General features: G+C 35.2%; 1 protein-coding gene across 1 annotated transcript; it reads left to right on the top strand.

Moving 5' to 3' along the window:
* Nucleotides 1–763: 763 nt before the first annotated feature.
* Nucleotides 764–7,563, top strand: fbp1b (fructose-1,6-bisphosphatase 1b). Its single transcript, XM_027007947.2, has 7 exons — nt 764–995; nt 2,291–2,453; nt 5,176–5,268; nt 5,533–5,673; nt 5,937–6,074; nt 6,254–6,373; nt 6,652–7,563. The coding sequence occupies exons 1-7, from the start codon at nt 826–828 to the stop codon at nt 6,838–6,840; spliced, it is 1,014 nt and encodes a 337-aa protein (XP_026863748.2). The 5' UTR covers nt 764–825; the 3' UTR covers nt 6,841–7,563.
* The last annotated feature ends 3,894 nt before the right edge of the window (nt 7,564–11,457 follow it).

The raw sequence follows: 11,457 nt of genomic DNA on the forward strand, positions 1-11,457 counted from the left end.
CAGCCTTTTGTCTTTCTTTGCGTATCTATGTGTTTACCTTTTGTGCAAACTTGTTTATAAGGTCCCACAAACCAAAGTCTAATGAACCTGGCTAACCTTGCCATTTTCACCATTGCTTTTGTTCTTATTACAGACATGCCTCACTGAACAAAAAACAAGCACTTTAATCTTTTAAGTGCACCTTGTCCTTACGTGCTCATGCATGCAGTGCATGCTTTTGCTGACTGTAAAACAAATTATCAGTTACACTCCATCAGGACTGTAACCCAGACAATGAATTAATCAGTGAAATAGTTAATGAATCAAAGAACATTCCTATGACATGTTTATAACAACATGCTATTAAAATCAAAACAAATCACAACATCCTACACAATATTGTCATTTCATTTTGTGCAGCATCATAAAGGAAAAACATTATTGTTATAATTATGTATCTCTTTATGGATATGTATAGTTTTTAATAAAGTGATCATTTTGTCAGTTTTTATTACTGAGTTTTGGTTAAATCCATTTTAAATTAAGGGCACTATGGTTAGGTCAAGAATAGTATGCATATTAACATAAGCATTCTTAGAGAAACTGTAATAGTTAAAATTCCATAACCTATGAACTTCACTCAGACACTGCAATATCCTTCCTAACATGTGCAAGTTCCTCCTCTTCTCAGATTTACAGTTCTAATTGGTTGAACCGACTACACGCCCACTAAAAATTCCCTTAAACTCCAGTAACAATGCCATCTACAGCCTCTTTGTGAATCTATAGCTGAGTGTCTGATTTGTAGTACAAACTACATTGTACCTCTACAAACCACAACTCACAATGTCAGATCGAGGCGCCTTCGACACCAATGTGGTTACACTGACCAGGTTTGTCCTGGAAGAGGGTCGGAAGGCCAAGGGGACAGGAGAATTGACCACGCTGCTCAATTCTATGTGCACAGCCATTAAAGCTATCTCCTCTGCTGTCAGAAAAGCAGGAATTGCTAACTTGTAAGTGTCACCTATTATTTGTTTTTTGCAACATGAAATTATACTCTAATATGTACACTAATATACATTAGAATAACCTAGATTCTAATTATGAATCACTTGCAATTAATCATCATATATGAAACGTGGTGATAATTGATACGGTGTCATTACCAGCTCTGTATACTTTTGGTTGCATTTTAATATATGTTGTATGCAATATAGCAATGTATTAATACAATTTGTTTTATTTCATTTGCAGTATTAGCCAACTTGAAACAAGCCAGCTTGTAACATCAGTCAATGTTGAGCAAGTCTTCTGAATATACTTTGCCACAAACTCTGTTACTGATTAACTCTTGTTGTTAAAACTTTTTCTTTGGAGGTGTATATGCAGGAGCAAATGCAGTTCTGTAGAGTAGTAAGGGTTCCTCTTTTTGTGAGTTTGCATTGTAGGAAAGAAATGCAAAATACTGGTGGTAGCTGATAACACCTTTTTCTTAATTTATGTATAACTTTGTGAAGGAGCTTTTGCTGTGATCATTATGGCAAACTACTAATCATCCTTCATAATTTTTGTAGGTCTCTGCCGTATACAGACTCACACGTTTGCACACACATTCATTTATTCAAAAAATACACAGGCACATAAATTATGCATGATAATTTATACATGTCAGAATGAAGATTATTGTATCACTATTTTGTCAAGGTCTTTATTAGACTTATTTAAACACACACACACACACACACACACACACACACACACACACATACATACACACACACAAACAAAGTATGATCTTTCAGACAATACAGATAGATGCTGATAGATTAGGACCAGATACAAAACTTTTGTTGCAGAGTGTTTTGTACATTATGTTCTGCACAACATTTTCTAGAAAATAACTATAAATTATTTTACTATTATATAAATATTTTAAGGATTGCCACATATTACTTTTTATTAATACATATTATTAGTATTGAGTTCTGCCCTGGGATTGTGCACTTCCATTATTATGACATTTAAATGGTATAGTGTGTTAAAATGCTGACCTATTTACTATATTGTCTAGATACGTTTTTGCAATCAAATCTAATACTGATAGCTATGATTAGACCTTTGTTGATGCCTCAAACAGGGGTCAAAGTTTCTGACCTCCTTTGATAGACTGCAGTAACAATGGCGCTACAACAAAACTTTAGTGGTCTGCATGACATAGGTTTCCATTAAAATGGCTTTTAGTGGCTAATCACTTTGTCTCTCCCATTCTTTTGCTATATTTGTCTCATTATGCCTCAATATCTCTCAGGTATGGCATTGCAGGAAGCACAAACGTAACTGGAGACCAAGTAAAGAAACTGGATGTCTTGTCCAATGACCTGGTCATCAACATGATCAAGTCTTCCTTTACTTCTTGTGTGCTGGTTTCTGAGGAGAATGAGAAAGCCATTATTGTAGAGCCAGAAAGAAGGGTGAGTATGTATGTGTGTGTGCGTGTGTGTGTGTGTGTGTGTGGTTGCATATTCTTATATGAATCACTCTGTGAAAAAAAAATTCATGCACTCCACACTGTTCCACTTATTTTGGTGTCATTCCATACTAACCTACCTAGACCTCCCAGTTCATGGCATAGGATTTTCTTGAAAAAAAAAAAAAATGACAGAAATTAAATTAATGAAATCTTGCAATATCCTATAGCTCTACTCCAAATACTTTCTTTAGTTATGAATTTTTGAAGTTTAGCCATTTGAGCTAAATTTAACCACTTTGGCAATTCTTTATGTTTAAGACATAGAGGCTTATTATACAAGTCTCACCAATTTTTCACTGGATTGGATTACATTTGTACAGAACATCCAATAAATCCTAAGGATGATATTTGTTGATGAATGTTTTGCAGTAATCAAATTAATAATAAAAATAATACATTTAATTTATATAGTGCATTTCTCAAACTCAAAAGGTCGCTTTAGAATAACAGTACAGATAGAGAAAAACGAACAATAAAAATACATATTGACACATTTAACACCAATTAAGAACTGTTAACAGAAAAAAAAAATGATGAAAAAGGAAAGTGAAGAGCAGAGACTGTGACTGAGATTGAGGTAATGTTTTACATAGTTTTGAAGCCAAGTGACAAAATGTGATCTATTAGAAATATAGGAGGTGAACCAATCAAGATCCGTATTAGTAATTCCAATGTTTGAAAGGCGGGCGATGAGTATGTTATCATTAACTCCATCAAATGCAGCACTTAGAAGGAGGAGAATACTCAGGTGACCAGAATCAGTAGAGAGAAAATCATTGAGGGCTGCCTCAGTGCGCAGAAATCAGATTGGAAAGGTTTGATTAGAGGATGGGTATTTCAGAAAGACTGCAGAGAGGCTACAATCCTTTCTAATACATTGGCTAGAAAGGTGAGATTGGAAATGGACCAGTAATTATCAAGGAGTGCGCTTTAAGTCCAGGTTTTTTAAGAATGGTAATTATAGCTCAGGTTTTGAGAGCTGAAGGAACATAACCTGAAGTAAGGGATGTATTAATGAGGTGATTAATAGACATAAATAATTTTTACCCAATCACTTTCCTTTCCACTAGTTTTTAACTTTTAAAATTGTGTTACTGTGTAGTATTAATATAATTCTATTACATCTAGAAGTTATTTGGTGCTGCATAAAATATTGAGTGCCACAGATCTTGCTAAATATAGTAAAGATATTTGGACTATAAGAGTCTTTTCCCAAGAGGGATTATTCCAATTTCCTTGAAACATTTTTGGGAAATGTGAACGTGTTAATATTCATTCTCAATATATAAAAGAATAAAAATATTACTCCATCATTCAATAATCATTGGAAAATAGAGTTTTTTCATAATTTTGTTCTGGCTATAATATTCATTATGTAATTTTATTTAATAGATATTTGTACTATAATGACTTCAGGGTTTTCTATCTCTGTGTGATACCCACTGAGCTTAATTTCCATTGGGATCAAGGTATTAACAAGTTATAGCTTGTAAGCAAATTATATAAACTAATTTCTCACATCATCAACTAATAGTATTAGAAAAAACAGTCTGGGCTAATCCCACCTGGTACAAGTTTAGGCTGATTGCAGAATGGATTGTTAATACTCAGAAGTATATAAAAGTGTGAAATCCAAATTAATTTCATCATTACACAGTTTGACATGACAGTGAGCTCATGGAGCCCCACTCTATTGCAAAAATGTTTGGCCAGTTTGGGAACAGACAAGGAACTACTGAATTTGACAAGTGGCTATTCTGACTTGGAAGATGATGCCACATTTTGTTTGCATTACCAGAAGTACTTTTTGGTGAAATATAGCTTTCTTCAGAAACAGTAGTGTGATCCCATCAATGTACCTCCCACTTATATTTCTAAGATTCAATAACATTTAAATTTATAAAATGTAATATTTCATGTTTCTTTCGCTTTGCCCACCATTACAAGTTTAAGAAATGCTCTTTTACATAAAAGTATTAAATGACTGAGTAAAATAACATTTTTAAATCTTTCATATAGACAATGAATATTAACATTTCCCATAAAACAGTTTACATCTAATAGGAAAGATCTGTGGCATTCCCTTTTTTTTTTTTTTTTTTTGCAAAACCAAATAACGTATAGATATGATAGAACTGTACTAATGCTACACAGAAACAAAATTTGGTTTCAAGAAAGTGAAAACTAGGCAATATTCATTTTTGATTCTTCTTGATTCTTCATTTGGTTGAAAAATTATCATCATTTGATGCATTTAATGCATTTACTTGAATGCATTATCTTTAGGGTTTCTTGGATTTTCAGTAAAATTCCAACCCAATCCAGTGAAAATTGACAATTGGTGAGGCTGAGAGTGCACATACAAAGAACTGCTAAAGTAATAAAATTTAGCTCAGAGGGCTAAACTTAAAAAATTCCTAAGTTGAACATTTTGAATAGAACTGTAGGGTTTTGCAAGGTTTCCTGAATTTAATAGCACATACATGATTTTGTTCAAGAAATCCATAACTTGAACTGGGAGGTCTTGGTGAGTTTCTAATAGAATTACTTTTTGTCTTATCTCTGGATTAGACTAAACATAATCTATTTTAAAATAGTAGTTGTGTACATTATTATGGTGCATAAAACACGCAGCAGTGACCTTCACCATCTTTCTCTTCTAGGGTAAATATGTAATTTGCTTTGACCCTCTGGATGGATCTTCAAACATCGACTGTCTAGCATCAATTGGAACTATTTTTGCCATTTACAGAAAGGTATTATTTAAAGACTATACAGACAATTCAAAACGCGTTACTTTGGATATGAAGTTTATTTTAAACAGCATTCTGTCAGTAAAACTTTACCAGTCTAATCTTGAAAAAAAAAAAACATGAAAGAAATAGCTTAGTTGGGCTAATAGTTCACATCTGCAACAGAACAATAACAGTACGGCATGTGTGTAGGTTTCAGAACAATGACAGTAGGGCATGTGTGTAGGTTTCAGAACAATGACAGTGGGGTGTGTGTGCATGTTTCAGGACAATGACAGTGAACCCACAGAGAAGGATGCTTTGCAGGCTGGTAGAAACATTGTTGCTGCTGGTTATGCCCTCTATGGCAGTGCCACCATGCTGGTTCTCTCCACAGGTGCAGGGGTCAACAGCTTCATGCTCGACCCAGTGAGTTAATTCTCATTGCCATTTCCACCTTCATTTCCATTACCATTTTCACCTTTCTAGGACTAGATAATGGTTAACATTGATAAATTATTACTGTAAATTATTACTTTTATAAATCTTTGTCAACAAAGTGTAAGAAAAAGGTTATTTTAACTTTTATTTAAAATTTAAATGCAAATCTGGCAATTTACCTCTCTAAAATTTTGTTTGATTAATTTACCTACACCTCATCTTCCCCTAACCATCTCGTTCTACATCACTAGGCTATTGGGGAATTTATTTTGGTGGACCGGGATGTTAAGATTAAGAAGAAGGGAAAGATCTACAGTCTTAACGAAGGCTATGCTCAGCATTTTTACCCAGATGTCACAGAGTATCTACAAAAGAAAAAATTCCCAGAGGTAAAATGCCATTTTTCAGAGATTCATATCGCCAATATGTAAAAGTGAGTGCTTCATTCTAACGCAATTTGATAGCCCAAACTAGAGCACTGTAACTCCTATACATGTAGTGTGAAATTAATGATCACACCTTTCTGTATACCTAATGTCCTAATTATTGTGTTGTGTTTTGTCTGCAGGATAGCAGTTCACCCTATGGAGGACGCTATGTGGGATCCATGGTAGCTGATGTTCACAGGACACTGGTCTATGGAGGGATCTTCCTGTATCCAGCTAACGTCAAAAGTCCAAAGGGCAAGGTGGGAGATGTCAGGATGATACAGAAAAATGCAAAGAGCAAGTCTAATGTAATAAAAAAAAAAAAAAAAAAACACAACATGGCTGAAATTAGCTGTGTGAGAGCTCATGTCAGATAAGCCTGAATCCACAACTTTCATTGATTGGGGGTACATAATTATGTCTCCTCTGACTTAATGGTTAGTTGTGAAGCAACTTTCTGTTTGGTTTCACTGACTATCTTATTTCTCTGATTGGTTTCATTGACACGGGCTCGTTTCTCTGGTTGATGGGGCCATAGCTGAGGCTGCTTTATGAGTGCAATCCTATGGCCTTCATCATGGAGCAGGCAGGAGGAATGGCCACCACTGGAGACAGGAATGTACTGGATATCCAGCCTGAGAACATACACCAGAGGGTTCCTATTGTGCTAGGTTCCCCTGATGACGTAAAAGAGTATATTTCAATTTACAAGAAGCATGCTAAGTAAAACATCCATGGGTTATCTATAAATCACTAGCCACAGACCCCTCCACACTTTAAAAAAAAACAAAACAGTAAAGACAACCTAAAGCAAAAAAGCTGTAGTATAAAGTATAACTGGGATCTAAAATAGAGAGCGGAATATACATTATCTGGAATGTGTTGCATTGGTTGTGTGGAGTTACCCCAGTCATCTCACCTTCTTGTATTATATCATTTTGTTAATGAATGTGTGTATTTGAAACATCCCTGGTCACATCAAGCACTTTCCACTATTCGCATTATGTGCCATAACCATGTAAGCATGAAGGGTATATTTTGAATTTAAAAAAATAATAAAAACATTACAAACACATTGGAATAGATAAAAGTTACTTCATAATTTTCTTAATTTTGCTTACCAGAGTCATCAGAGATTCTCTTTCTTGCTGGGAGGCACTAAACCTGAAGGTGGCAGTAGTCTGTCACAGTTCCTTCTTTATGTAGGTTTACTTTACAGATGTGGTTGAAGTTTTATCTTTGGTGAAAATGTGCTGGTACTTCAGAAAAGTTAAAAATCAGCTGGAACCTTTCAGTAGTCTATGCATGTCGAACATGAGCTTATCATTATTACCTTAAGATTTGGTACAGTAGGAATTCAACATAAAGCATAAAGTAAAAAAGGGGGAAAAAAAGAAAGCTAAATATTATTCCAAACTATAGTTATTATACAGCAGGTGAAATAAGTATTGAACACATCACCAATTTTCTAAGTAAATATATTTCTAAAGGTGCTATTGACATGAAATTCTCACCAGATGTAGGTAACAACCCATCCAATCCACACATGCAAAGAAATCAAACCATAGATGTCCATAAATTAAGTTATGTGTAATAATGAGAAATGACACAGGGAAAAAGTATTGAACATGCTTACTGAAATTTATTTAATACTTCGTAGAAAAGGTGTGATTTTGTCCCATTCTTCCACACAAACACTCTTCATATCCTGAAGGTTCCGTGGGCTCTTTCTATGAACTCTGAGCTTTAGTTCCTTCCATAGATTTTCAATTGGGATTCAGGTCAGGTGATTGGCAGGGCCATTCTAGCAGCTTTATTTTCTTTCTCTGAAACCAATTGAGAGTTTCCTTGGCTGTGTTTGGGATCATTGTCTTGCTGAAATGTCCACCCTTGTTTCAGCTTCATTATCCTGGTGGATGGCAGCAGATTTTTTATTAAGAATGTCTTGGTACATTTGTCCATTCATCCTTCCTTCAATTATATGAAGCATGCCAGTTCCATATGCTGAAAAACAGCCCCACACCATGATATTCCCACCTCCAAACTTATTCCCACGATATTCACACCTCCAAACTGTTGGTATGGTGTTTTTCGGGTGATATGCAAAGCCTTTTGACCTCCAAACATGCTGTGTATCATAGCAGCCAAAGAGTTCAATTTTAGTCTCATCCAACCAGACTATATTCGCCTAGTATTTCACAGGCTTGTCTAAATGTTGTTGGTTGAGCAAACTTTAAATGCGCATCAACATGCTTTTTCTTTAGCAATGGAGTCTTGCGTGGTGAGCATGCATACAGGCCATGGAGGTTGGGTGCATTACTTATTGTTTTCTTTGAAACAATTGTACCTGCTGATTTCAGGTCTTTCTGTAGCTCTCCAGAGGTGGTCCTTGGCTCCTGGACAACTCTTCTGATAATTCTTTTCACTCCTCTGTCTGAAATCTTGCGGGGAGCACCTGGTCGTGGCCAGTTTATGGTGAAATGGTGTTCTTTCCACTTCCAGATTATGGCCCCAACAGTGCTCACCAGAACCTTCAGTAGTTTAGAAATTATTCTGTAACCAATGCCATCAGTATGTTTTGCAGCAATAAGGTTACGAAAGTCTTGCGAGAGCTCACAGGTTTTACCCATCGTGAGATGTTTCTTGTGTGGCACCTTGGAAATGAGACACCTTTTTATAGGCCATCAGTTGAACCAGCTGATATTAATTTGCACTAAGTGACAGGGTTGCTTTATAATTATTGATAGATTTCAGCTGATGTCATGACTTTCCATGGTTTTTTGCACTTCTCTTTCATCATGTGTTCAATACTTTTTCCCTGTGTCATTTCTCATTATTACACATAACTTAATTTATGAATATCTATGGTTTGATGTCTTTGCATGTGTGGATTGGATGGCTTGTTACCAATATCTGGTGAGAATTTCATGTCAATAGCACCTTTAGAAATATATTTACTTAGAAGATTGATGACATGTTCAAAACTTATTTTACCTGCTGTACATACACAGTAATCAAATTATTAGGTACACCTATTCAACATCTATAATAAGCTGGTATACCATTTATGCCCTTTATGCTTACTGGTTTCTTGTGCACCAGATGCAGATGAGACTCTGGCTACTCATTTTTTACAAGCACAGCTTCAGGAGGTGTGTACAAATATTTTTGCATAAAAGGAAAATCATTGACTTTAATCCCATTGTAATATTGGATATTTTATCCCACTCATGTGTGTAATAGTTTTGTGGGAGTATTTTATAATATTGTCTACAAATCATGAAAGTTGTTGGAAACATGTATCAAGGTTTTTAAAACAATACCTCCACTGATTTTTTTACCTGGCCTCTAGGATATCCTGTTGGCCTGGGCCTGATCTAAGTTACATTATATTATAAAATCCTGTAAAACACTGTAATGTTCCAGACAACTCAGGTTGCAAAGCAAAAGACTTTGACACTGAAAAATGTTAAGTTGGCTAAAGATGTAACTAGATGCTTCTATTTAAATAGGGGGTTGAAAAGCAAAGCACATAACTCAATCACATTCTGACACTATCAAGAAGAGTTAAACATGAAACAGCCTATCAAATTCACAGCTTGGATGTTAAAGCCAAGCTATACAGCATCATTAGAATTCCAGTTTTGACTTAAATGTTTATTCAGCATCAAATGACTGACTCAGCATAAGACTACCCACATTTTGGCCATTTATGCTGATCATGAACACTGTAAAAGTGACTTTATGGACAGCATAAAACAGCACCCCCACCCCCCACCCCACACACACACACACAAACACACACAAACACACACATTAAGGCTTTAAACCATTCTCTCACATTTTACATACATACATGCATGTTTATAGCTTCGCAAAGCATTTTTGCAAAACTGAGCACCATGAGTTAGTCCAACCTGACAATGCATACAGAGTTTAAGTTTCAGGGTTCAGATCCTTTTGTAGTTTGCAAACTGATTTGACTTTTCCTGGTTTGCAAAACTCAACTCTTGTCAATCTATATAACACTCCACAATGACAAACCAAAAACAGGATATTTTACAAGATTGAACAACTAAAATTGCTATACTGATTGAACTACTATGGCCAGTCACCAAACTGCACTTCATACTGATGGCACTGGTCTGCCTACACCTTTTATGCTTTAATTTATCTTGGTAAATTTATATTTAACTTGAACAGCACACCCCAAACTCCAAACTGCATTTTATAGTGATGGTTCTCATCTATGCATCATTGCACCTAGGTTTTTTCCATCCCTCCATCCTCTAACTGAAAATAATTTATGTCAAGTCTTTTCAAGTTAATGTATATTTGTCAAAATTTGACAAACTTTAAATTTGTCAAATTTCATAATGATAGCTGTGCTGATTTTCAGTTAACAATTTTCATGCTGTTACAACAGGCTCTGGCAAGCCAACTTAGTTTGATCACAAACTTTACTTTCTAGTTTAATTAGTACTTACACCTGAACACCATCCTGTGTTTTTGCACTGGGTTGTGCAGTTTTGCTTTTGGGTTGTCATCTTGTTGTAGTGTAAAACTCTGCCACAGCATGAGAGCTTTGGCACTCCAGAAAATGTTTTCGCTAAGGCTTAATCTATATTTCTCTTCATCCATTTATTGCTAAAGAGGATTTTGATTTGCATGAATAGAGTTGTTCATGTGCCTTTTGGTAAACTCTAAATAAGCTCTAATGTGCCTTTTAATGAGTGCTGCACTGATTCTTATCCTTCTGTAAAGTTCAGCCATTTCAACATATGAACTTTGGATCTCATTCATTGTGACTATTGGGTTGTAGCTTACTTGAATGAGAAATGCCCTTCATCCCCAATTACTCAGGCAGCCAGGTCTACGAGGACTGGTGGTTGTAGGCACATTGTTAAAAGTATGAGGCAGCAGAACTTGTATCATAACAAAGGGTCTAAAAACTTTAAATTCAGTATTTCACTCTTTAAAAAATACATTTACTAAACATTTTAAAAAGATAGTTTTACTTTGTCATTGTAAAGTATTGTGTAGGATGATGAGAATAAAATGGAATTTAATCTATTTAAGGTGAGTGAAACAACGAAAAGTAGAAAACGTGAAATGGTTTGAAAACATGCACTGTGCACTGTATGTAGAACACTGTGTATGTAAGGATATATGCAGATGTGGCAATAGGTCTGTGTATTTCATGTCTCAGAAATGAGAAAATTCATACAGAGGAAGAAGGTTGACATAGATCTGGTTATCCACATATTTGTGCCAAATTAAAGCTGCTAGTTACACTTGTTTCTTTGTCTGTTTTATTTCTAATTCATATAAAAATCTACAAGTA

The sequence above is a fragment of the Electrophorus electricus genome, chromosome 5 (genome assembly GCF_013358815.1).
Source record: "Electrophorus electricus isolate fEleEle1 chromosome 5, fEleEle1.pri, whole genome shotgun sequence".
Lineage (NCBI taxonomy): Eukaryota > Metazoa > Chordata > Actinopteri > Gymnotiformes > Gymnotidae > Electrophorus > Electrophorus electricus.

Coding starts and splice junctions, on each gene's coding strand:
- fbp1b (XM_027007947.2), top strand. CDS start 826: ATGTCAGATCGAGGCGCCTTCGACACCAATGTGGTTACACTGACCAGG. Junction 2,454..5,175: donor TTGTAGAGCCAGAAAGAAGG/GTGAGTATGTAT, acceptor TTTCTCTTCTAG/GGTAAATATGTAATTTGCTT. Junction 6,374..6,651: donor TCAAAAGTCCAAAGGGCAAG/GTGGGAGATGTC, acceptor ATGGGGCCATAG/CTGAGGCTGCTTTATGAGTG.